The sequence below is a fragment of the Dendrobium catenatum genome, unplaced genomic scaffold (assembly GCF_001605985.2).
Source record: "Dendrobium catenatum unplaced genomic scaffold, ASM160598v2 fragScaff_scaffold_974, whole genome shotgun sequence".
NCBI classification, from domain to species: Eukaryota; Viridiplantae; Streptophyta; class Magnoliopsida; order Asparagales; family Orchidaceae; genus Dendrobium; species Dendrobium catenatum.
Genome location: NW_021319436.1, coordinates 2,720,649 through 2,746,371, shown reverse-complemented (window position 1 = coordinate 2,746,371; position 25,723 = coordinate 2,720,649). Strand labels below are relative to the sequence as shown.

Below are 25,723 nucleotides of genomic sequence, written 5' to 3'. Positions count from 1 at the left end.
GCGAAGTCCGGTGATCGTCGACGGCGAAGTCCGGTGACCGTCGGCGACGTCTAACCACGGCGAGCGACGAACGGCGACGGAGGGCGACGAGCGAAGCAATCGAAGTGAGAGAATGGAAGGAAAAGAATGACGGCCAGAGGGGTTCGGGTTCGCGAAATAGGGCTTCTACCGGCGGAACTTCCACCGGTAATGGCAATAGTGACGTCGGTATAATTTTCGACGTATAATCCGTCGGATATATTTCGTTGAGTTTAAATAAGCCGGCGCACTATCCGCCGGTACCGTACGTCGGAATAGTTCCGTCGTAACATGCGACGGAAATGGTTCAGGCATCCCTATACCGTCGGTTTTTCCGGCGGACAAGGCGTCGGTTCATTTCCGACGTATGTTGCGCCGGAACTGTTAACGCAAACCTTACGTCGAACAAATCCGCCGGTGACTGCGCCGTTTATTTCCGTCCAAAAGGTTCCGCCGGAAAATCCGACGGTATTCGCGTGTTTTCCCGTAGTGACCATAGGGGTAGGAAACAGGAGCGGTCCCCCACACATAAGAGTGAATAAGAGAAAAGGATTGAGAGGTACAACATAATAAAGAATTGAAAGATAGTTCGTGGCTTTTAGCCACGTTACAAGACTTGCATACAGACTAAGAGAAGTACTGAACTAAAGATGGAAAAAGCTTAGATAATTTGTGGAGAGTTCGCTGGTGGGGATGTCCCAAGAGAGCATGCCAGAGAGATGCCGGCTTGAGTGCTGTATGAAAGGCGGTCTAAGTGGGTGGCGAGGCAGAGAAGACCGGGTAGATACCATTACGGCAATGGCCACTGAGTAGTACTTGATTGCTCAGCAAGTCCTTAATGACAAAGCCATTAGCATCAAAAGATATTGTGCAGTGATTATCGAAAGTTAGTTTATGAATGAATAAAAGATTATGTGATAGGGAAGACACATGAAGGAAATGGAGGAGAATAATGTTATGATTGGTGTCCAGCAGAGGAAGGAGGCCTTGCCCGCTGTTTTGAATGGGAAGGGAGGTGCCATTTGCGATTGAAATGGAGTCAGCTCCAGGGTAAGGAAGAGAATGCTGAATGTTGTGGCGTCCACGGCTAGGTGGTTGGAGTCTCCAGAGTCCAGAACCCACTCGGTGGAGGGTTGATTTGGATGAGTAAAGAACACCCAAGGTGATGAAGAGGAGGTCGGAGGTGGGACATATTAGGGGTTGAAGCGATGCCAGCAGGAGAGAGCGAAATGCCGAACTTTACCATAGATTTGATAGAGAGGGCGCTGATTTGATTGTGCGAAGACGAATTGTGGTCGGACATTGAATCCAGAGCTGCGGGGTTGGTTGTTGCGACCTCTGCCGCGGTTCTGGTATGAGGAGTGACCACGAGTGGATCCCCAAGTTGATTAAAGAGTAGTGGTTTTAGAATTGGTAGTCGAGTCCCGCTGAAGTTCTATTTGAAGATTAACCTCCTCACTACACAAGAGGGAATACAAGGTGACTAAGCTAATTGGTTGCTGAGCAGTGCTTATTGCCTTCTTGAAGGAGTCGTATGAGGAAGGCAATCCATTAAGGACAATTTTTAAAATTGCGTATTCAGGTATTAAGGCGTTTTTCGTTCGTGAGGCGTAAGCCTCAAAATCAAAAAATTGCGTAAACAGAAAAATTTTATTGTAAGAGTTATTTTGAGTGGTACCGAGCAGTACTGGCTTAGTATCGAGCATGTACTTAGTGGTACCGATCATGTACTGCTCAGTACCGAGCATATACTGCTTAGTACCGAGCATATACGTGCTTGGTACCAAGCGGTACTGAGCATTTATCTAGTAGTACCGAGCATGTACTGCTCAGTACCGAGCATAATTTTTAGAGGCGGACGCCTCTCAATCATGAGGCGAGGCGCGCCTCAGTAAACTTGAGGCGTACGTCTCAAATCTTGAACTCATTGTGGACGAAATTGCGCTGAGGCGCGCCTCTTATTGCGCAATTTTAAACCATGATTAAGGATATACATAATGATGTCTTCAACATCAATGTTGAATCTTGCTGCGGATATATTGTCCACTAGAGTGTTTAAATGAGCAAGATCTAGTGTCATGGTGCTATCACACATTTGGATGCGATGAAGTTCACTTTTTAGCTGGATTACTCGAGAGCGGTTGGTGGGTTGTAGGAGAGGCTCAAGAGTTTTCCAAATGTCATGGGAAGTGGACATATTAAACATATAGGGAAGTATTTCTAGTGAGATGGTAGAGAGAAGCGTCGAGACAAGGTTTTGGTCGATTAAAAACCACAAGCGAGAACCATAGTCAGCACTGGAGGAGGTGGGTTCTGATGGATAGGTTTGCTCGCCTGTGAGGTATTTTTCAAACCCATTTGTATATTTTAAGTCTCCATATGGCATATTTGTCACTTGTAAGCTGGCTTGAAACTATGAGTTTCAGATTGTTCATAAAAAACTTGAGGGGTGAAGGTATCGTGATTTTCGCCATGGCTGTCGAGAGAGAGGAGTTCAAAGGGTTGGGAGCTAATGAAGCTTGATCTGCCATTGAGACGAGGTAGGAGAAGGATTAGGAGCAGTGAGGCGGAAGCTCTAATACCATAAGAGCTTCTAATAGCAGACGAAGCAAGAAACAAAGAATGTAAAGAAAACAAGTTACTGTGGCAAGGTAATTCACATTGATACATAGCAGGTGTTACATAGAGGGTTATATAGGAAGATAATCAGAGGTTTGTTAGGGAACATTAGAGCCGTTTTGTACAGTCTGTGAAGCAGGCGGAATGTGCAGAAAGAGAGGTGAGGCTGCACTTCCTAGTGGTCCCGATGGCATTGTGTTGATGCTGAGAGTGAGGAATGCTGACAATTTTTCAGAGTTAAAAAGTTGTTATACAAGAAGGTTTGGAAGTACAAACGAATACTATGTTTAGATGGAGGTAATTTCTACTTTTCTTGGAATTTTCATTGTAAAGTTACCGTGAAGCTTTCAGTTTTTAAATTGGTACAATTAAATATGGGATGATGAGGAAAAAAAATTGGAGTGGGATGAAAGAAGTGAGACGAGTCATAGATAGATTTACCCTTGTTTGAGCCATGAAAGAAATAGAAAATAGTCATGTATAATTTCAAGCATTTATCACAGGAATTGAAGTGAGTTGGTTGAGTTTTATTTCATTTTTTTAGCATTTCTATAATCCTACGAAACCTTTTAAATAGAAAATATACGAACAAGGAGTTGAAAGTTAGCTATATAATTAATTACAATAGGAAAACTCACGTGAATTGGTGAGATGACACTAATGATCATATATATCAGTTAGGTGACAATAGACCAAATAAGGAAAGGATAGAGAGCATCTAGTGGACTAGCATGATCCAGGCAGAGGTTGAAAGGATAGCATGGGTTAGTTGGGCTAGTTAGCGAGGTGGATGAGTTGGCTAAGTGAAAGGCAAGGCAGAATGCTTGGGCCTAATTTCTAGGGCTGATTTTAGGCAAGATTTCAAAGGTTGATTCCACATTCTCCCTCAAGCGAATAAAAGGATTTTATCCATTCATAGCTTGCATGATAATTTGTGGAAGACTACCTATGATAAACCTTTGGTGATAATATCTGTAAGTTGTTCACAGTGATTACGAATGAAATACAAAAAAGGTTACTGTCAAGCTTCTTTTTTTATAAAATGTCTATCAATTTCAATATACTTAATCTGGTCATGTTGCATGGGATTATATGTAATATTGATTATTGGCTTGCTATTACTAGAGAGTCTTGTAAGTCATTCCATTTAACCTTTAAATCTTTTAAGATAGTTTTGAGCCATAGAAATTTATAGATTCACTGCGTCATAGATCAAATTTTGACTTATGCACTAGATCTTGCTACCATATTTTATTTTCTTACTTGTTCAAATCATCAAATTGCCTGCTAATAATATGCAATATCCTAAAGTTGATCTCTTATCAACTATATAACCTGCTTAATGCTTATTTATGCAAGCTTCATGAAATATTTCTATTTGTTAAATATAATTCCTTTCCTTGGAGTTCCCTTCGAATATTATAAATTTCTATATATTGTCCTAGGTGTGATTCTTTAGATTTTTACATGAATTAAGTCAACACATTGATTGCTTGTGTGTCTAGTATGTGATAAGTATTTGATAGAAGATTTTTTCCACTATTGTGTCTTCTGGAACATCTCCATATTTATAATTGGATTTCGTTGTGTTCTTGATAGGCTTGTATCCCAACTTCACTTTGTCTTTCAACAAAAATGTTATGTATTTTAGTATGATATAAATATTCCATGCTAAGACTGCAACCTCAGTGGCAAAAAAGTACTTTAGCTTGTCTAATTCTTTGATTTTAAGTTTTAAGAGTGCCCTTTTATTTAAATTCTCCATTTTTTCCCGAGTCATTCAATGATAATATTGCTAACATAAATTAGTAGTGTTGAGACTCCCATAAAGTCATGTATTTCACTGATAATATATTGTCTCTTTGACTTTGTTTGTATTCTATGATTAGCATTACGAGGACAAACCTTCAGAACTACGTACTTGCAGATTGCTTCAACTCATATAATGTGTCACACCCCATGTTGACCCTTGACACGAGACACAATTGAGGAACATCGTGAAAGGAAATACTTGAGTTTGTAAGTAATCCTAAGGGAAATACTTGAGTTCGCAAGAAAACCCAACAATAATTAGTGAAAATAGCGAGAAATCTGCAATACGTAGCAGAAATTTTAAAAAATTGGAAAGAAAACACAAGGAAGAAAATAATACAAGATACAAGTTTCTTCAATTCGAGAGGAAGAAACAACTCTCCAAATCTCTAGCAAAGGCTAGAGCCCAAAAGAACAATCCCTAGATCTTATATCTCTCTTCAAATTCAATATGGTCCCAAACCCTAACAAGAAAGACTAATTAACGGAAAAGGAAAATTACATAATCCCTAAACAGCCCCTCATTCAAAATTTCCCTGCCAAACCATATATAATTTAAGCCATGCTCCCCTATAGCCTTTCTCAGCTGTGACACATGGAATACTATATGTATAGTGGCGGATGGGGGAACCTTCAAGCGGTATGCCACTGCTACAATCTTGTCCAATATCTCGTAGGGGCCAAAATACCTTGGGGATAACTTCTCATTTCTCCTGTTGGCCAATGTCTTCTGTCTGTGGGGCGGCAGTTTTAGGAAAACCTTTTCACCTACTTCAAATTGGATGTCTCTCCTATGTGCATCCGCTTGCATCTTCATGATCTACTACACCCCTCATTAAATGTTTATTCAACTTCTCCAACACCCTATCTCTTTCCTCCAAGTGCTGCTCCATTGAGGATACTGGTGTGCTCCCTTTTCCAAAGTGTACTAAGTGTGAAGTGTCTCTTCCATATAGCACCTTAAAAGGGATCACCTGAGAAGTTGAGTGGTACGAGGTATTGTACCAATACTCATCCCATGCTAATCATTTGGCCCACATCATTGGTGTTTCAGAAGCAAAATACCTCAAGTCTCCAAGCTCCTGTTGACAACCTCCATCTGCCCGTATGTCTGTGGGTGGTAAGTAGTGCTTCTCTTGAGAACTTTTCTCTGTAACTTGAATAGCTCTCTCCAAAACTGGCTGAGAACACCTTGTCCCGATCAAAAACTATCGACTCTAGAATCCCATGCAGTCTGACTACCTCCTTGATGAATGCTGCTGCATTGTCACTGCGGTGTAGGGGTGCCATAATGGAATGAAATGTGCATACTTGCTTAGTCTATCCACCACCACCATAATGATTGTAAATCCCTCTGATCGTGGTAGTCCATCTATAAAATCCATGGACACTTCCTCCTATACCCTGTTTAGAAGTTCCAATGGTTGTAGCAATCTCCTGGAGCTATAGCCATGTACTTGTTCATTTGACATATTTCACACATGGCCACCATCTCCTCGATGTCCTTATGCATCCCTTTCCAATATAACTCAGCAGCTTGTCTCATGTTGGTCTTTTGTACCTCAGAATGACCTCTAACTGCACTCCCATGAAAATATTGTAATAAGTGGGGAATATGGATGCAGGTTCGTGGCATCACAAATATCTCGAAATTATAGCCTAGTAGTTTGGACAACCACCTCTAATGCTCTTCTGTTACCATCCTCTGCTCCAATAAGTATTTCAAGCTTTTCTGATCTATCCGGACAATGAAATGCTTACCCAAGAGGCAAGGGCGCCACTTCTGAATAGTCAAAACAATGGCCATCAGCTCTCTCTCATAACACCGACTTCAGTCTCGCCCTGGTCAACAGCACTTGACTGAAGTATGCTATAGGCATGTGATTATGCATCAGCCCTGCTCTCAACCAATATCCTGACGTATCGATCTTCACTACAAAGATCTGGCTGAAGTCCGAAAGAGCTAAAATTGGAACTATAATCATGACTTTCTTCAATTTTTCAAAAGCCTGAGTCGCTGCCTCTCCCCATAAAAAATTGTCCTTCTTCAGTTGCTCGATCAAGGGCCAAGCTATGATACTTTATCCCCTCACAAATCTCCTGTAGTAACCAGTCAGTCCTAGGAAACCTCTCAACTCCCTTAGGTTCCTAGGCATAGGCCATTTCTGTATTGCCTCAATTTTTGTTTGATCGGCCGTCACTCCCTTCTAGGACACTACATGTCCCAAGTACTTCGCACTAGATTTGGCAAAGCTGCACTTCTTTAAGTTAGCCCTTAGCTGATGCTCCTATAAAACTCCTAGAACTACCTTCAAGTGATCCAGACGCTCCTTCTCAGTTTTGTTGTACACCAGGATGTAAAAAAAAAAAAAAACACGAGAACAAACTTCCTGAGATACTACCTGAATACGCTGTTTATCAAAGACTGGAAAGTTTTGGGGGCGTTAGTAAACCCAAAAGATATTACCAAAAATTCATAATGCCCTTCATATGTTCTGAAAGTTGTCTTTGAAATGTTTGCCTCCCTCATTCTAATCTGATGGTACCCTGATTTTAAATCCAGCTTGGAAAACATGACTGCCCTATACAATTCATCTAATAGCTCATCAATCATAGGAATAGGGAACTTATCTGGCACTTACCCCTTGTTTAAAGCTCTATAGTTTACACATAAACGCTAGCTCTCATCCTTCTTCTTGACTAGTAGGATTGAACTAGAGAAAGGACTCAAACTCGGCTGGATAATCCTAGCCTCCAGCGTCTCCCGGATCAGTTTCTCAATCTCATCCTTTTGAATATGAGGATAACGATAGGGACAAACACTGATCGGCAACACCCCTTCGAAGTAATGGTATGCTTCAACTCCCTTTGTGGTGGTAGGTCCTGGGGATGTTGAAAAACCTCGCTGAAATGTTATATGAGTGGCTGCACTGAAGAGAGAATGTTGCCCTCCTCCGCTAGTCTGACTCCCTCCAAGCGATGCAACTCCACCAAATATCTTCCTCCCACCTCCTATATTGTTCTGATCAGAGACTTGAGAGATACTTCAGTCTTAAATGGCCCTGCATCAACCTGAATCACCATTCTCTTCCCCCCAACCACTAGTCCCATCCTTATTTAGTGTCCCCTAATTGACCTTGGTCTCTCCCAAGGTCTGTAGCCACTTTATTCCTAGAATGACATCAGTGCTTCCCAACTCCAAGGGAAGAAAATCCTCCGTCACCTGTATCCCCTGAATGGTCAACACCACTCCCCTACAAACTCCTCTTCCCATTTCCACCATTCTCGTGCCCATCATCACCTCATAGCCTCTTGTATCCACTAATTTCACCCCCAGCAGATCAACAATCTGGGTGGAGATGAAATTGGAGGTTGTCCCACTATCTATCAACACTACCACTTCTCTACCAGCTATCTCTCCCTTCACTTTCATAGTGTGATTCAGAGTGAATCCCACCACTGAGTTTATGGAGACTTCTGCCACATCCAGATGCAATTTCTCCTCTTCCTCCACTATAAGCCACTCCCAACTCCCTCTTCAGCTTCTTCATCATCACAGATGGTGAGAACCTGAAGAGTTCGGTCCTTACACCTATGCCCTGACATATACTTCTCATCATATCTAAAACACAACCCCTTTGCCCTCTTCTCATGTATCTCATTTTTAGTCAGCTTTTTGAAATTACCCCCTCCTCTAGCTCTTTCCTTAGGCACTTCCTTCAACCTCCCTGGCGCTGGCCCCTTAGGAGCTAAGAAGGTGGTGGTCATCCTGTATGATCCCCCCCTCCCCCGCGAGTTGCTCCCCCTAGTCCCTCTCTCCAGCTGTTTCTGATCCTCCACCAAATGGTCTAACTCTATGAACTACCCCAGGTCTCTTGGCCTCATCATCCTAACCGCTGCCCGTATCTCCGGTTTAAGCCCCTTCATAAAATTCCCCTCTAGCACTGCCTTAGAGAGCCGGTCTAATATGCTCGCCAAGTACTCGAACCTGTCTCGGTAATCTGCCACAGTCCCCTACTGTGTCAAGGCAAATAATTGCTCATAGAAGTCTCCTCCCATACCGGTTCGAAAACGTTCTAGTAAGCTCTCTTTGAACTCCCTCCAGCACCGAATAGGTTGCCTCATGTCATGCCATTGGTACCATGCCAGTGCTTTCCCCTCCAAACACAATTGTGCCGCCATCAGCTTCTCTTCCTCCGTCAACCCGTTGATGGCGAAATATTGTTCCACCTTGTAGATCCAGCCATGACTATCCTTGCCCTCAAAGATGAGCATCTTCATCTTCCTCACTTTTGAGTCACCCCCGTTGCCCCTGAATCCTCCATAACCTCCCATTCTACGAAGAGGAGGTGCTCCCCAGTTGTCACGATCTTCCCTTTAGCGATCATACCCAATCCCTTCATCAAATCCCCCTCTTCATTTTTCAAATTTAGCACCTGTGCGGTAGAAATCCTCCCTTCTCCATGCAAAATCAACAGCTCTTCTTTCGAACCATTGCTCATCTCCTCCCTAGAAAGTGATTCTAGATGAGGCATTCCATCTTCACCCTCCAAGATCTCCACTTCCGGATTTTCCCTTCCCCTAAACATGTTAGGGTTTTCACATTTTTCATGGCCGCTGATGGTTTCCCTTGCTTCCGATGTCGTCGGATTGGTCTTCACTTCTAGCAATTTCTTCAACACCTCTTCCATCACAATGAACTTCTCTTCCATTCTTTCATTATTGGATAATATCTGATTTTGAAAATCAGAAAAAATTTTACTCCAAATCTGATTTAAGTTGCCCAATTTTGCCTTCCAAAACTTCAACCTTCTTCCCGCCCATATTTTTTCCCAAGAATCACGAGAAGATCTTCCAGATGAAATTTCACCACTGAAATTTCATAATTTTAGCTGCCGATGGTCCCAAGACAATGCTCTGGTAGACTGATACGAATTTGTTATGAAATACTTGAGTTCGGAAGGTCCCGAAGAGAAGACCCACTTTCGCCCGGAAGTAACCCCAAGGGAAATACTTGAGTTCACAAGCAAACCTAACAATAATCGGTGAAAACAGTGAGAAATTTGCTGATTTCAGAGAAAAATCGGCAATACGAAACATGAATTTCAGAAAATTGGAAAGAAAACACAAGGAAACTTCTATTCAATCCAAGAACAAGAAAATAATACAAGATACAAGTTTCTTTAATTCGAGAGGAAGAAACAGCTCTCCAAATTTCTAGCAAAGCCTAGAACCCAAAAGAACAAACCCTAGATCTCAAATCTATCTTCCAATTCAAGATGATCCCAAACCCTAACAAGAAAGACTAATTAAAACAATAGGAAAACTACATAATCCCTAAATAACCCCTCATTCAAATTTTCCCTCCCAATCCATGTTTAATTTAATAAAGAATCACTCAAATTTTCCCTCCCAATCCATGTTTAATTTAATAAAGAATCACTTATTACAATAAATGGAGACATATTTTTTAAACATTTTTAATAACTTTTTACTTAAAATCTTGAATGTTAATATATTTTAAGTGTATTTTATATTAATATTTTTTAAATGAGTTGGCTTAGAGCTAACGAGTTCAATCAGGGTTGGCTCAAATTTGGCTTGCTAGCTTATTGAGTTCGACTCACAAGCCATTTATCGAGCTGAGCTCGAGCCGGCTTGATGCACAACCCTAGGTGAATCAACATAGGCATATAAGATTTGTATGTAATCAAACCAAACTTGATGCAACTTTAACGGAGAATATGCAAGGTATGTATAATATATAATTTTGCATGTAAGAATTATGCTCATTTGAAAAAACATTCAATCATGTCGCATAATACCTTGCATGTGCATACAATATGGAAAATAAACATTTTTCAGTTTATTTCAATATCTAACACAATAGATAAGCACTTATAAATCTTTCAGTTCATTTCATAACTAATTTTTTATCCTCAAAAGGTTTCATGTCTAGATGTTCAGGTCTAAGTCTACAACCCATAAGCTCCTGAGGTCACACTTGCGTTGCCCCCACCCGCCTATCACCTAATATGACATTTTCTCAAACTTATCTGATCATTGCTTTTGTCTTAATATTATTAATCCCCTCCTTGACTATAATTAAATATATATGTGCATGCAGATCAATACGATTGTAATGTGTATCATTATATAAGAAGGTATAGCTATGTAAATTACATGTATCAATTTAATAACATTGCACGAGGAAGCATATATAACATATTCATAGATCACAAAGAATGACATGTGAAATGGCTGTATGAATCACAATTCAGGCTAATCACAAACATGTGGAATGCATAAACAAATGCTACACACAACCAATTAAAATAAATTGTATGCATACATTCATAAAATTTAGACTTGCCTACTGTATTAACAAAATTATATATCTTACCGTGTCGATGTATGGACCCACCAAGTCAGGCATCTCACGTTTGCTTGCGTGTATAGGGCATCTAAACGAACCCAAATCATTGTTTGACAATTTGCACAATATACTATCCGAATCATATAATTAAATCAATTCTCAATTTTCACGTTGCATAAATGACTCTAGGTATTAATTTCCCTCGCACTTACGAATATCCTGAATAATCATCTGATATATTGAAATGAAAACTTTTTCACAAAACAAATCTATAAATATGCTACCAAACTTTCTTACCTTTTCTCTCTATTACCTTCTTCCTCTCTTTTTTTTTTCTCGCTTTATCTTCTTCTATGCTTTTCCTTCTTCTAAGCTTTTCCTGTTCTTTCAATGTAAAAAAAAAAAAAAAACCCTAGCTGAAATAAGCTTGCTCCACAGTTCGACCAGTACCCACTCCTACCTGAGCTCCTCCACCCGACCGATCCAGCACTCGATTCTCCATAACCCAAGAGCATAACATGAAGAAAGGCAAGGAATCGCTGAAGGGATACTAATTTGACTTAAGTAAACACTTATTTACTTAATTACCCTTGTTTTCTAACACTGCATGTTATCCAATTTGCCTAACGACACAGGTTAATTGCCTAGCTACAGTGTTTTTTTATTTTTTAACAATAAATGAGTTTTTTTTTTTAAATTAGGGAAAAATGCAAATGAGTTTTAGTTTTTTAACTTCTAATCCTTCGCAATTCGACTTATAGTTCTATATGTCGAATTGCTCAATTCAATAAGTAGAACACAATGACATTACTTTTGTTGAATTTTGTAAAAGTTGGATTTTTTTATATTTTTGTATTAAGCCAAATGTGGCACATTTCTGAGCAAAATTGAGTTTTACTCAATGAATTTATTAACTTACATATCTTATATTCTATATGTGAGATAATCTTTGTACATTCTTCATATATACTTCCTCGTCTAGGTACACACCTCAAATTGTTGTAGTTTTCAATACCTTTTAGATGCTATGATAAATGAACTAAAAAAATATTCATTTTAATAACTAGAGCAAAGGTTTCATGGTAATAAATCTCATATGTTTTTATTTAGCTTTTGGCCACCAATCTAGCTTCATACATGACTGTGAATCATCAATAAAGTCCCATCCACATTCCGCTAGTTTCTTTTCTTTTGGTAACTTTACTAATTTTATTTGTTATTTTTTTAATAGCTTCCATTTCATCCTTTATTTCATTATTCTATTTTCCATTACTCAAATCCTTAAAGACGATCTTAGGGATAAAGATCATATTTAGGCTAGTGAGAAAGTTTTGATGATTATGAGAAATATTTTTATATGATAAAAATAACTGTAGAGGGTATTCGGTGGAATTTCTTACCTTTGTTGCTAAGAGTTTTTTGAATTGCAAGTTAAATAGTTCCCTCAGCAAATTCAATGATAAGGATTGATTTGATTTATTGCGCTTATATAGATTGAGATGCCTTAAATTATTATTTCTTATTTTTTGAATAAATCTGTAGTTTCATTTCATCATTCGTGCAGAATTTATACAAATCTTATGGCACCTTTTAATAGGAAATATACAAAATTAGGCACTAAAATTAGTAAAATAATTAATTACAATAGGATATCCGACATGGATTAGTGAGGTGGCATCAATAATCATATGAATTAATGAGGTGGAAATGAATCAAGGAAAGAAGAGAGAGTAGTTGGCAAGCTGGGTGGATCCAAGCAAAAGGCGAAATGGTTGGTGTGGGCTAGTTGGAGTAAGCAACCAAGCGGAAGAGTTGGTTGGGGGAAAGGTAAGGCGGACTACGTGGAGTTAATTTTTAGAGTTCATTTTAGGGTTGATTTTGAGGATTATTTTAAGGCGTGATTCCACAATTTATATGCCTAACAAATATCCTATACATGAAAAAAAATGTTTTCAAAGTCCCAAGCGCCCATACGGTGATAAGGCAACTGAAAACCCAAATTGTTAGGAACATCATAGATGCTCTTTGAAGTAAAGTGAGACACTAAAAAAAGTGTTATTAATAAATATATTCAGTAATGGAGAATATTTTTGAAGAATATAAAGTTATTATCATCACAACAAAGAATGCTTTACAAAATAATAACTTTTTAAGGCTTGTTATATTCTATGTTCAAAATCCTTGTTAAATAGATTTTGTAATTCAAATACTCAAAAGGCATGTGTAAATAATTTAAATAATCAAACTATTTAAATTTATAGATTCAAATGTGGGCTCCGAAAATTCGGCCCCGGCCTCCGCTCGCTTTTTCTTATTCGGCGAGAGAGTTTTAACGAACTAAGTTCTGGGGTAAATTTTGGAAGGCAGATGGGTTTGTAGATAAGACACTACCCAGAGATTTCGCCCTCATTTTGTGAGGACTTTATGATCTGAGTTCTGGTTTCCTATAGGCGCAAGCCCCTATAGTTAATTACCCCTCTCGATCACGAGAGAGAACTTTCGATTAAGGCTAGTCGTCAATCAGATACGTAGAGATACGTCAAAGAATTGGAGATATGCTAATCTATGCCACTATTTATTCCATCTTCATCCATGATCTCTGTTAGTTTTGTGTGGATTTAGATTGTGTTGATCAATCGGGTTGTGCTGTTGACTTAGATCTCAATTCCATCGGTCGAGCTCAATGAGGAGCTTGCAGGGGGTTGCAGGGAAGCAGTGCGCCTCTTGCTCTGGTGTTCAAGAGGGATGCCCCAGAAAAATTATATCTGTACAGTTGTATAGCGCACGACTCTATATGTCAAAGCACTACAGTGCTTCAAGGTTGGGCTGGAGACAGATAGTGAAGGGCTACTATGCTTCAGCCCTAGCACTTTGGCTCTGCAAGTCAAGCTGAGTAGTTTTTCTTCCCTCTTCATATTTCACTTGAAGGGTTGCGTCCTTTGGATGTTTTTAAGTGCGTCTCTTATCTATTTTGAATTGATAACAGTGTGTGAGAAGTGAAGAGAGACAATGAGATAAGAGAGCGTGAAAAGAGATTTGTACAATTCCTCCTATTTTCATAGTGAATTTATTGATGTTGTGTGATTCCGTGATATTTTTTCGGATTTCGGATTTTATCATGTTAAATCTTGGTGTTCATTTCCACAGTTTCTTTATTTTTCTTTTGTTATGTGGTTTTACTTCCAAAAAATCTCATCTCACTCACCATTCATCTTCCATCTCCTCCCTTTTCTCATTGAAATCATCTCATCCTCAGGGTTTACCACTCTTGAGTTTTAAGGTCTTGAACCTAACATTTGATCTAACTTATTTCCTAATGTGTATTCATAGTTCTCCCACTCAAAATGCTCTTTCTACATTACTGTTTCATTATAAAAAACTGACTTATGTTCCACATTTTAAGCATTTCTTTCCGATCAAACCATGAGTCTTATCACATGGCACCTCAGTAAAATGCTCATTAGGCAATTCCTTAATAATAAAGCCATATGAGAGAAGTGTAGGGCACTATGATCTCAACTTGCCTCGCTTTAGTTACCAGGCAACCATCCAACTCGCCTTTTATGATACTATTTTGTACATGTTATTATCATCATGATGAAAATTTGGAGTTCTTATAATATTCATGTAGGAAGGAATCTACGTACTTCTGAAAAACAAGAATCTTCTCCTTGGAGGTTTCTTTAAGCATAATTAGTTTATTTTATTTTTATTTTTTGCTTGCTTTGGTAACATTGTTATTTTTGATTAAGAAGGGTGTATACCATTTTTTAGCCTTTTGTAATACAGGGTCTGTGGAAGGCATACCTAGTGCATGGGGCCCTTAATGTGACAACATAATCCTTTGAGACGGAGAAAGTTCAGCAAAAACTGCCTGAATTTTGCTGAAGATAAAATTATGATAAAAGCTTATGCTTGATGTTGATAGATAAAGTTATGTCAGTTGGTACAAAGCCTTAGATGTTTTTTAAGTTTTATTAATCAAAGACGTTCATTTGTGTCTCAATGGTTTTGAGCAAACATCCCAAAGCAAATTTAAGGCTTTTGAGTATTTTGCATTTTAGAAATCATAAATATCGCTTCAAGCGAAAATTAATGATGTTCATTAGTCGTTTCATCAAAAGTGTATTTGGCAAGATAATAAATTTTTATACTTGATTGCATTTTAAGTTTAAAAGCCTTCATTATTAATTTGTTCCAACGTAAGTGCTCAATGAACATGTGTAAATAACTTGAATAATTGAAATACTTGAAGTTCGTAATATGCATGTCCTTGGAATACATTAACACCATCTGGTTAATTTTCATTGTCGTTCTTTTTTTCTATCATTCTTGTCTTTTATCTCTCATTATCTTTATTGTTATGATTTATTTTTGTAGAATTTGAAAATCTTGCACTTGAATTTGATCTAAAATTTGTACACACCCTTGTTTATCCAACTCTTATTGCTCTTTCTACAACCAATATCATCGTGCAATTACCAAAACTAACTCATCATCATCATGATTATAATTTAAAACACCTATCTTTGATATCAAGGTAGAGATGTAAGCCTCATTTTCTTGGAGTCTTTAGGAAGGCATTCAATATGGCATCCTCTTATTACCGAAGCATCCTAACAGTGGTCTTTCCCACCTCGCTTGGGTAGCTAGGTAAGCAGCCAACTTGTTGTTCTCATCATAAATAGTTAAAGAGTTCTTATAGGACTCCTACATAGAGAGGTTTTTTTGGACCTTCTGACAAACTAAGAATCATCTACTCAAGCGGCTTCCCCAAATAGAAATTATAATTTATTATTCTAACAACATTGTTACTTTTGGATGAAAAAATGCATAGCCATAATGTGAGCCTCTTGTTAATATATAATTCAGAGAGGGGTAGCTAGTTCAAAATGCTTGCTTGTTTGATAATTCAGTCATTTATTTGGAATCTACATTGATAATAAATGGTTCTATGTTCTAACTTTAGCTTGTTCAAAGAGCCCATTTTGAAATGAAAGAAATGAAAACTTATTTTCCAAATTGGTTGAAATTCCATGCTAGTGACTGAAGTCAACTCTTAAAATTTAACAATGAAATTTGTATAAAGCCGTTGCTTGAAATTTCGTACCAACGCTAATTTTTAGCGGTTCTTAGATTATGTATTTATTTTGCTACGCTTGACAGTGGCTCACAGTGCATTATATCCATGTTTAGAGAAACAAAGCTACATGGGTCCGTAGAAATCACTTGAGCAGCGGTTTCCACTTGCCTGCTGCATTTTACCTTGGTTTACTTCTTATCTCCTTGTTGATAAGACTAGAGAGGGAGTTGAAGGTAAACTGTAGGGGTAGACCTAAAAAGACTTGGTTAAAAAATATTAGGAATGACCTTTCTTTATTAGATTTAAACGAGAATTTGACTTTTAATAGGACACAATGGAGAAAAAGGATTCATGTAGCCGACCCAACGTAGTGGGATAAAGACTTGATGTTGTTGTTGTTGTTGGTGGTGGTTAACACTACATCACTTTAGCACTTTTCTGGGCTGAATCGAGATATATTAACAAAGAAGTTCCCAAATACTTGAGAAAAAGGTTAATGCAGAAAATGATTATAATAATTTTACCTTTCACATGCTAATCAAATGTTTTAATTGCCATCTGATTCAGTCTGGCCCTTGTGATTGGATCCTTAATATCTAAACTTCATAACTTGTTAATTTTTATTTTTTTTTCTTTTTACATTCCACAATTGAATTTGACTTTTAACATGATACAATGGCAAAAAAGGATTCATGTAGCCGACCCCACGTAGTGGGACAAAGACTTGATATTGTTGTTGTTGTACATTCCAAAATAGTTGGGTGGGTAGGGCTAATGATTATGATTTGTGTTATGTTCTCGAAAATTTGCAGCGGCAGAATTTATGTTTTATATCTTAAGCTTTATATAAAAATATAATATGCACAAACAAAAGTTTTAAGAGGCCAAAAATTTTTATTTGGAAAATTCAATAATGTGAAAAATCACGGGTCTGATCTAATTGTAATAATCTAATATATATTGGATGACAAAAGAATCCTCCTTTCCTTACAATTGAATAAGATGGGATTATATACAATTAAGAATAATAGTTTGATTCTCATTATAGGGATTTTAAAAATCAAGCGTCCACAGGTGGATAGTTCAAGTTTAACAATAGGGTTTGATATTAATAGTCAAGTGATAATCGCAAAATGATGGAATTTTGAGAGTGATGGAGATGATTGATAATAGTAATCATTGATAGTGATCACCAAAAAATGTGATCGAGTTGTTTTGCTCTCTTGGGTCTCAAACCTCCCCTCCTGTAGAAAATATAGTCATATTTATAGTTTTTTTGAGCAGGGCATTTTGATAAATTTTTCGAGAATCCATAACACATCATCAAATGATCTATATTGATCTCCTTGATCATATATAGTTTATCCAACATTTATGTGTCTTAATGATGTCAGAATTAAATGGTCTTGGGCTTGTTAGATACTTGTTGTCAAGCTGCTCAATTTTATTATAAGCACACCATATTTGAAGACTATTTGATCCATCAATTAATGTCTAGAAGTTTTCAAATTTGCTTCAAGTGCTTGAACCAGGTTCATGTGGACTCAAATCGAATCATTTGTGGCGTTGATGTATCCTATTGTTGAGATGATTAATTTGACTATAAGTTTGTTTAAATTAGAGTTTAGATGATTTTGAATATTTTCTTAGAAAGTTTTCAATTTGAATAATGCTTTGACATTCTTTCTAATTAAGATAATGGGGACATATCATTTGTCCACCAATTTTAAGAGATTGAAGCTTATATTGTTAGCAAATATATGCTAAGTCTCTTAAAAACTTCATTACACAAAATTATAATTTTAAAATAAATTATGAAATGCGATCACTCCCAATGTAGACCTCCCCTCAGGTGATGAAACAAGTAAAATCTTTTTAATTATAATTTCAACTCTCCATAAACCAAGTAAAACCTCAAAGCTTATTTCATCCGAAAATTATTATGAAATTGTGCACCAAATTCTTTAAAATTAGCTTGAGTTTAAAATTAGAGGCTCCCTTAGACTCCAAAATTGAGTCTAGAATGTTGGAAAAACAACCTCAAGGGTTCCAAAGACATTAGAATAGGTATGTTCGGGCTAGCTGGCCATAGCCGATGTTTGCTAGTGCCAGTCTGCACCTGTCAATGCGACGATTGTTCCTGGAGGTTCCTTTTGGCCTTTTTTATATATTTTATTTTATTTTAAAGAAATTTTCTCTTTTATTTTAAAGGATATTCTCTCTCTCTCTCTCTAAAAAAACACTTTACCTCCCCCCTCTTCTAGTATAAATATCTCATCACAAGGAGAAGAGATTTGCTTCTCTTGATATTGGGACTCCACTTTATCTTAAGAGAAGTCTTCCACCATCTTGTATAGGCGGTGCGTAATTGTTTCTTCGTACACTCTAATAAAATACTAACCTAATAAGTGGTGTGTATTCCCCTTATATGCTTTAGTGCCTCTGCTTAAAAAGATGAATTGTTCTTCATCAATGGAGTTGCCATTTCAAAGTTTTGATTTATTTTAAATAAGGTTATAACTATTGTTAAAATTTGATAATGAAGTAACGATACAAATATAATGTTCAAGAATGTACTCTAAGTCATAAAGTTTGAATTTCAACTTGATATCAATATTTATTTATCATTTGAGTGTTTTAATAATGTCAAAATTTTATGATCCTAGGCTTGTTAGATTTGTCATGTTGAGATAATGTTTGGTCATTCAATTAGTGTTTAGAAGTGTTGAACTCTACACATCAAAACACACAAAAAGAGACAAAAACGGCAATTTTTAAGCAACATACGCGTAGACGTGGTGCATCACTTGTAGGGCCAAACTATCTCTGATTGCCAAACGAACTGTGCCATTGCAATCAGGACGTCAAATTCACCCAAACTATCTAAGAGGGAACCCCTCGCAGTCAAATCAGACGAGATTGGTGAAAAAGAACGACCAACACCCAAAATTGACGCGCATATTCACCCAAAACAACGTTCGATCGCAAAACGGATTTCATCGTTGTGTTCGAAACACCGACAATACCTAATACAGACTATAATGCGCGAATTTTGAAGAAATGCATGCAAATCAAAGGGTCAACGCACAAAATTTAAAACATGTAAGTTTTTTATTGATTTATACAATTTTAATGATATTATTATTATTATTATTATTATTATTATTATTATTATTATTATTATAACTATTATAAAAAAAGATAAATTTAAGCTAACCTCGTATCCCGTTGAAATCCCTAGTCAAATCTCTGGAAATCCTGCGTAAATAACGCAATTCAACTGCTCTATAAGATGTCGCCATAGTGTCCTCCTCAAATGGTGATGGGAAGATCTCAATTTTGGCAATTTAAAACATGAACAAGCAGGGCTTTGACTCTTTCCCATCTACATGCAAACAAGATCCCCCACAGTGGAATGTTTTCCTTTGTTCTCCCACTCCTGCTCACGATCACTTCCCACGCAGTCGTAAGCCTCAATCTGTTCGATCTACCCAACCCCAACCGCAGTTCTTCCGCTCCAATCTTTCCCTCGTGCAGGACCATGACCGAACTTCACCCGACGTCTATTTTACCTACTCCTGAACCTCCAGCCACCCTCGATCGGTGCTGCAACGGAGCGCCCCTTTCACCTTAATTGATCAATCTTCACGCCTTAAGCCCAAACAAAGCTCCATCTGACTTTCTTCAGCACCAATCCCTCTACACAATCTCGATCCACCTGAGCAATCCACACAGCCGCAACTACACCTCTCGAACCGACCTCAACCCGTGCGGTTCTCAACACTTGCGGCCGACCCTACAACCACTCACTATATCCGTCCGACCTACCTGAAGATCCATGCCGAAGCCCCTTCCTTCTAGAAATCCAATTCCAGTAGCCAAGTATTCAACTCCTCTTCCCTTATCTGAGCCCCTCTTCTGCCTGGATAAATGACTGTCTCAGCTCCTTCATGTGCTGTTACCTTACCCAATCATTTGAAACCAGTTCAGCCCAAATAACCAATAGCCATCTATCACTCCATCTCCTAGTCAAAATCAGGCAAACCTCTCTATTATCTCCTTTAATCGTGCCATACATATAGTTACATTCACAAAATTTGAACAAAAGCAACCTATTTTTTGTTATTACTTTTAGTATTATTAATTATTACTATTAATTACTGTATTTATTATCTATCATTCTTAGTATTAAAAAAAGAGAAAAAGGAAATTAAAAAAAAAAGAGGAAGAAAAAAAAGAATGAGAAAATGATTTTTGTGTGAATTACCTCGATCCTCGTGCCACCGATACAATCGTCGTCGCTCATTGCTCAGGTATAATTACTCCTTTAAACTCAAAACCCTAAAATCCCATTTTCAGGGCTCGCGACACGCTGGCGGATCACCCTACATGCTCTCATAGTGTGGTGGGAGGGAAACCCGATGCGATGGTTGCGGCGAGGCAAATAGGCCTCTAAGCGCTCTCGTAGCGTGGCGAGGATAAAACTAAGTACCTGTGTTTGCCTCAATGCTAGCAGGGAAAGACAAAAACTGCGCATCTTTCAAAAAGCTACCTTAAAGACTCCTACACACTCTCGTAGCATTGTAGGATTGAAGACTACGGAGTGTCACCTGACACCTATCTTACGTGCTCTCATAGCATAATAGAGAAGGCTCAGCTCCCAAAATTCCCCCTAAACGGGGAAGATGTTGGGAGACTGCCGAAATTCAAATGACGGAGGACCAGAACTTCAAAAAATACGAGGGACCTGTCCTAAACTACAAAGACTTTGCTTGAACGAAAATGCAGGGTACTGAACATGTAAATCGGACTACTGGGAACAAAACTCAATTCAAATAGCAGGAAACTGGACTTTAAATTCTAAAAGGCACAACGAAATTGAAAAGTGCGAAGTGCTAATTAATAATCTTGACCATCCAAACGAACATCAATGTGCAAATAAGAACTTGAAATAAACACCAATGAACAGGAAATGCTCGCATTGAATATTAATGAAAAGTCTTATGTTGGACACAAGTCCAAACAAATGCACCAAGCTATAAAAAATCTCTAATGCATACAATGAACTATTTATGAGTGGTAGTAGGGGACTTGCAGTGATACATTCACGAGCAAAGCATGAAGACACAATGACCATATTAACTTCCCTATAGTCAACATTAACTTATAAGCACACATATCAAATCCCCGCAAATAATGAAGGACGATGCGTGATGGATATGGTGAACTCTTGTAAATGGCAACATTCAATATACGAACTCTTGTAAATGGCGACATTCATTGTTCAACGAATAATAGGAAACTCCTTGCAAGCATCGATAGGGGAGTTATGTCGAATGCAACATACCATTTACCGACAAAAATGACGAGCTTGTAATATATGCAAGCACTCACGAGCATGTGCTGATGGCGAAAACCTGTTGACGACGATGAGAGATTTGTCACATGTACAATAAGCTTACGAGTGTTAATCAGTAACAGGAAATGAATGCAAAAATGCCCTACAGACAACTTCAACATGTGGGAAAACACATACAATTGTGCAAACAACAATGATCGATTACGCAATGCATCGTCAACCAAGGGGTGTTTGAAGAATTTGAAGTGAATGCGGCTTGCATGTAACTAATGTTGCTGCAAGTAAATACACTAAGCTGCCTGTGGGTAATGATTGTAAGCATGGTGCAAATACAAGGTTCCATACAAACATATTTAAGCAGATTGCGGCAAACGTACAAGAAATTCACTGTGCACAGTAGCCCACCTATAGATGACGATGAACAACATATAGTAGATGCCAAATTATTTCTACAGCTAGTATTAAGCCAACATCTAGCAAATACACTAATCACCTGAAAGCAAAGATGGGTGATACGCAAAAAATGCAAGCATCTACAAGCTGCCATAGAAGATTTGTCATATGCATAATGTGTTATCTACAAGCTAGCATAGAAGCCTGCGATGAGTGCAAGCATCTATTAGCAATTGTGGAAGTCTTATATATTAGTGCACGACAATCTACTTATATAAAGCAACAAAGGAATTCCAGCATAGCACAATGCCAATGGATTTGCAATACTCGTACAAGCAGACATAAGGCATCTTCGCACAGCTGACCAGTATCAAGCGTTTTAAAATACCCCCCCCCCCCCTCATGAATCGAAAGAGTCTGGAACTATATACTTGTAACTGTTACATAAATACGTTATGCAAAAATGCATGTAAAAGTATATACTCGCATGGACCCCGACGAGCTTGTTGCATGTACACACGTAACTTCTGAGGATGCTATGCGGGTCAAACTTGAACTTAAGTTTGAGCTCGATCCTTTTACATGAATGGATAGGAGTCGACATGGATCGAACTACCAAACAAATATACAGTCACAACATCGACCAAAATATTTTTTTGTATACGTTCATATTAGGCCTTCAAGGCTAATAACAAAAAAGTTTACTAATAAAGGCGTAAAGTCAATAATAAACCTTGATGATGACCGTGTTGACATAAAATCTCAACTAGATGCGACCTTAAATACTTGAAAAATCCACCCAAACGACCATAAAAAGCTCAAAAATAAAACACTAACAAAATTTAAAATATTTAAAATTAAAATAAATCATCAAATACTTAAAGAAGAATCCGTCCACCATCTGCACTAATTTACTGATCTGGACAAACCTTGAAGTCACTTTAGCTCACAAAGAGCGAATGTCTGATTGAGAATATCACTAGGATTTATTCTAAACAGTTTCTTGCCAGTAAGGATATAGCACGTGTCCTCTAACCAGTGGCTTCACCGCCAAATGGTACCACAGTTAAAAGATTATTACCAGGACCCTCTAAACCTGATGGTTTTGCCGCCAAATGGCACCACTAAATTATGATCATAGTCATATCCTGCATGTTCCCTAATGGCTTTAAATCATTGGGATATGAATCAATAGGATATAATTGATAGGGCATAAAACCCTCTATTAGATAAGGTGAGTTCAGATTTGTCCTCTTAGACAAATATTCACCTCAGGTCTACAAGGTACCCTTAGATGAAAGAATCCATGGTTGCCGACAAGAATCCTTCTGTCTGGTTGGGTCGTCTGACTAAGTAGACCAGGGACAATGATGATCCGGGATGACAGAACCATGATATCTTGATCTGATTAATCATCATTCCCCCACCATCCACTTTAAGTACAAGGTGGTGAAATTTTTAATTTTAAATATCAAATTTCAAATATCAAAGCTCATGCTGCTACTATACACCATATACCACATACCTTTACGTATTTGTTTGACGACTAGCCTTAATAAAAATTTGTCTCCCACTATCGGGAGGGGTAATTAACTATAGGGGCTTACGCCTATAGGAAACCTGAATTCATATCATAAAGTTCTCGCAAAATGAGGGCGAAATCTCTTGGTAATACCTATTCAAAACCCAATCTGCCTTCTAAAAATTTGCCTCTAGAACTTAAATGTTAAAACTCTCATCGACGACTCGAAAGAAAAGAAAGAAAGGGGTTTGCGGAGAGGCCGGGGCATGAATTTTCGAAACCCACAAGAAGTGATCAAATATATTTCAAGTATTTAATTTGAGTTCATTTGGACTTACATCGGATCATTTGTGATGTTGATGGGTATGTATCGTTGAGATGTTAAGTTCAACTACAAGTTTGTTTAATTTAGATTTTGGATGGTCCTGATTTTTTTAAGAAGTTTATGATTTGAATATTATCTCAAGATTCGTGCCGATTAACTGGATTTTTTGGAGACATCGATATAGTGATGTTTTTTTTTCTTTTCTTTTTGTACTGCTTTGATTTTAAAAATTTGATGTTCTTACTATTGAATTTTATTTAATTATTTTGTGCACTGTATTATTGCTATTAAAAAGTTCACTTTATACAGCTATGACTTTCCCTTTAACCCTACCAAATTTATTCCTTTCTATGGAGGCGCGGAGTACCATGATTATCACCATTATGTTGGTGGACAGAGCCAAAGCAACTTTGCATCAGTATTTACCTATTGTGATTACATTTATGGGACTGACAAGGTATTACTTAAACCATTTTTTTCTGTAAAGCTTATGATTGCTTTGTAAAATGGAATCTGTTTGCTAATGCCTCAGTACTCTTTTCTATTTCAGGGCTATAGATTTCAGAAAGCACACCTTGCAAAGGTAAGTTTACATCCTCTTGCCATAATGATCTTCATTTTGATGCCTTTATCTTGGAGCATTTTCTGCAAGATTGCAACTATAAACTCATGGATTGGTTGCAAAAGAGTTAAATCGCAAGTTGTTATTCATCATCTATTGGAGAAAAAACTTAGAACCCTTCTAGGCTTTTTCTTCAATTGATATTAAATAAGAATTTATTGAATTAGTACTGCACTTTAGCGGCAATTCAATTTATGATTTATGGCTAATTGTACTGCATGCTGATAGATAATATATTTAATCTGATATTGATTTTAATTATATTCAAGAAAATGCGGATTTATCAAATTTAAAGTTGTTTTTTTAAAATACTTGTGTAGGAAATCAAGTAACTACTACATATCTTTATGAGTAATGTCTCAAAGCCCTCACCTGACGACGGTTGACCCTGCATGCTAAAAAAATTCATAGCTTATGGCATACCTAACAGAACAAAAGGGAAAAGATATGGACAAAACTTTGAAAGTTGAAAATCTTGATTAAAATTTTGGAAGTTGAAAATCTTACAAAATCTCATTGACCTACAAAATACCTGTCTTTTAGTAGGAATTTGAGTGCCTTAATATTTGTGCCGGCGGGTGGCCTCATTAGATTCTGCCGAGAGATTAGTTACGCCGTCAAGCGCTTCCTTTAAAGTGGCAGTGGGTAGATAACCCTGATCACAAAAAAAATTGTAGCTCCATTGTGTGAGGTTAATAATGGCAACCATTCTTCAAATTTCAAATACAGAAACATCTGATTTGGACATCAAATGAACTATGAGCTTACATGAACCGAGTGAGTAATTAGTATATGATGCATGTTACAGCAATAGAAGCATTGTCTCTAATGCCTTCCAGTTTGTGGAATTAGAATATCAACAATCTAAAAATATAGTGTTCCAGATAAGTGCTTCTTTGTTTGTGAAAGGATTTTCTTTTTCTCTCTATCCATAACAACTTAGTTCTTTCTTGTAACAGTTGAGAGAGCAGTGGACAGCAGAGGAACATAACGGAATAGACATCTCAAACCACATCGGAAAAATTGAGTAGGTCCAGCTTTTAATGCCTTACCCAAAATTTATCATTTTTGTTTGTTATGGCGGCCAACGGAAGTTATGGCTACAGATGATATGCCAGACTGCAGGTAGTATTAGTCATGTAATTCATATCGAGTTAGATCCTCCTCCATTATTCTATTATTGTATCAAAGTCACACTACTTGTACTAACGAATTGTTTTTGACCTATTTATCGGGAACTTTAATGAATTAGTTGAAACCTTCATTCAGTGCCAATCCCAGTTACATAACATTAATAAAATGTAGCAATTATCTACTTTCTGAACCTCTTCATTCAACTAAGGTTTTGTTTGGGATGACTTTCTTACTACTTCTTTTAAAAAATTTTGTACTAAAAAGCTGCTTTAAGAAGTAGTAAGAAAGTCATCTCAAACAAAACTTAAAGCTTGATATGATAATACGGCATTAAGTGCATATGAAGTTATTATTATTCTTGCAAAAATGATTAAGGCTTCGTTTGGGATGGCTTTCTTACTACTTTTTAAAGCGGCTTTCTAGTTAAAAAAAGAATAATTTTTGTACTAGAAAGCTGCTT

General features: G+C 37.5%; 1 protein-coding gene across 1 annotated transcript in view; it reads left to right on the top strand.

Annotated features, from left to right (window-relative positions):
* LOC110101909 (very-long-chain aldehyde decarbonylase GL1-10-like) overlaps positions 1 to 25,397 on the top strand; it is a 30,664-nt gene extending 5,267 nt beyond the window's left edge. The window contains exons 3-5 of the mRNA XM_020830006.2: positions 23,817 to 23,964; positions 24,058 to 24,090; positions 25,089 to 25,397. Coding sequence (XP_020685665.1) covers positions 23,817 to 23,964; positions 24,058 to 24,090; positions 25,089 to 25,160 — 253 coding nt within the window. The 3' untranslated portion in view covers positions 25,161 to 25,397. The remainder of the gene's footprint in view (positions 1 to 23,816; positions 23,965 to 24,057; positions 24,091 to 25,088) is intronic.
* The last annotated feature ends 326 nt before the right edge of the window (positions 25,398 to 25,723 follow it).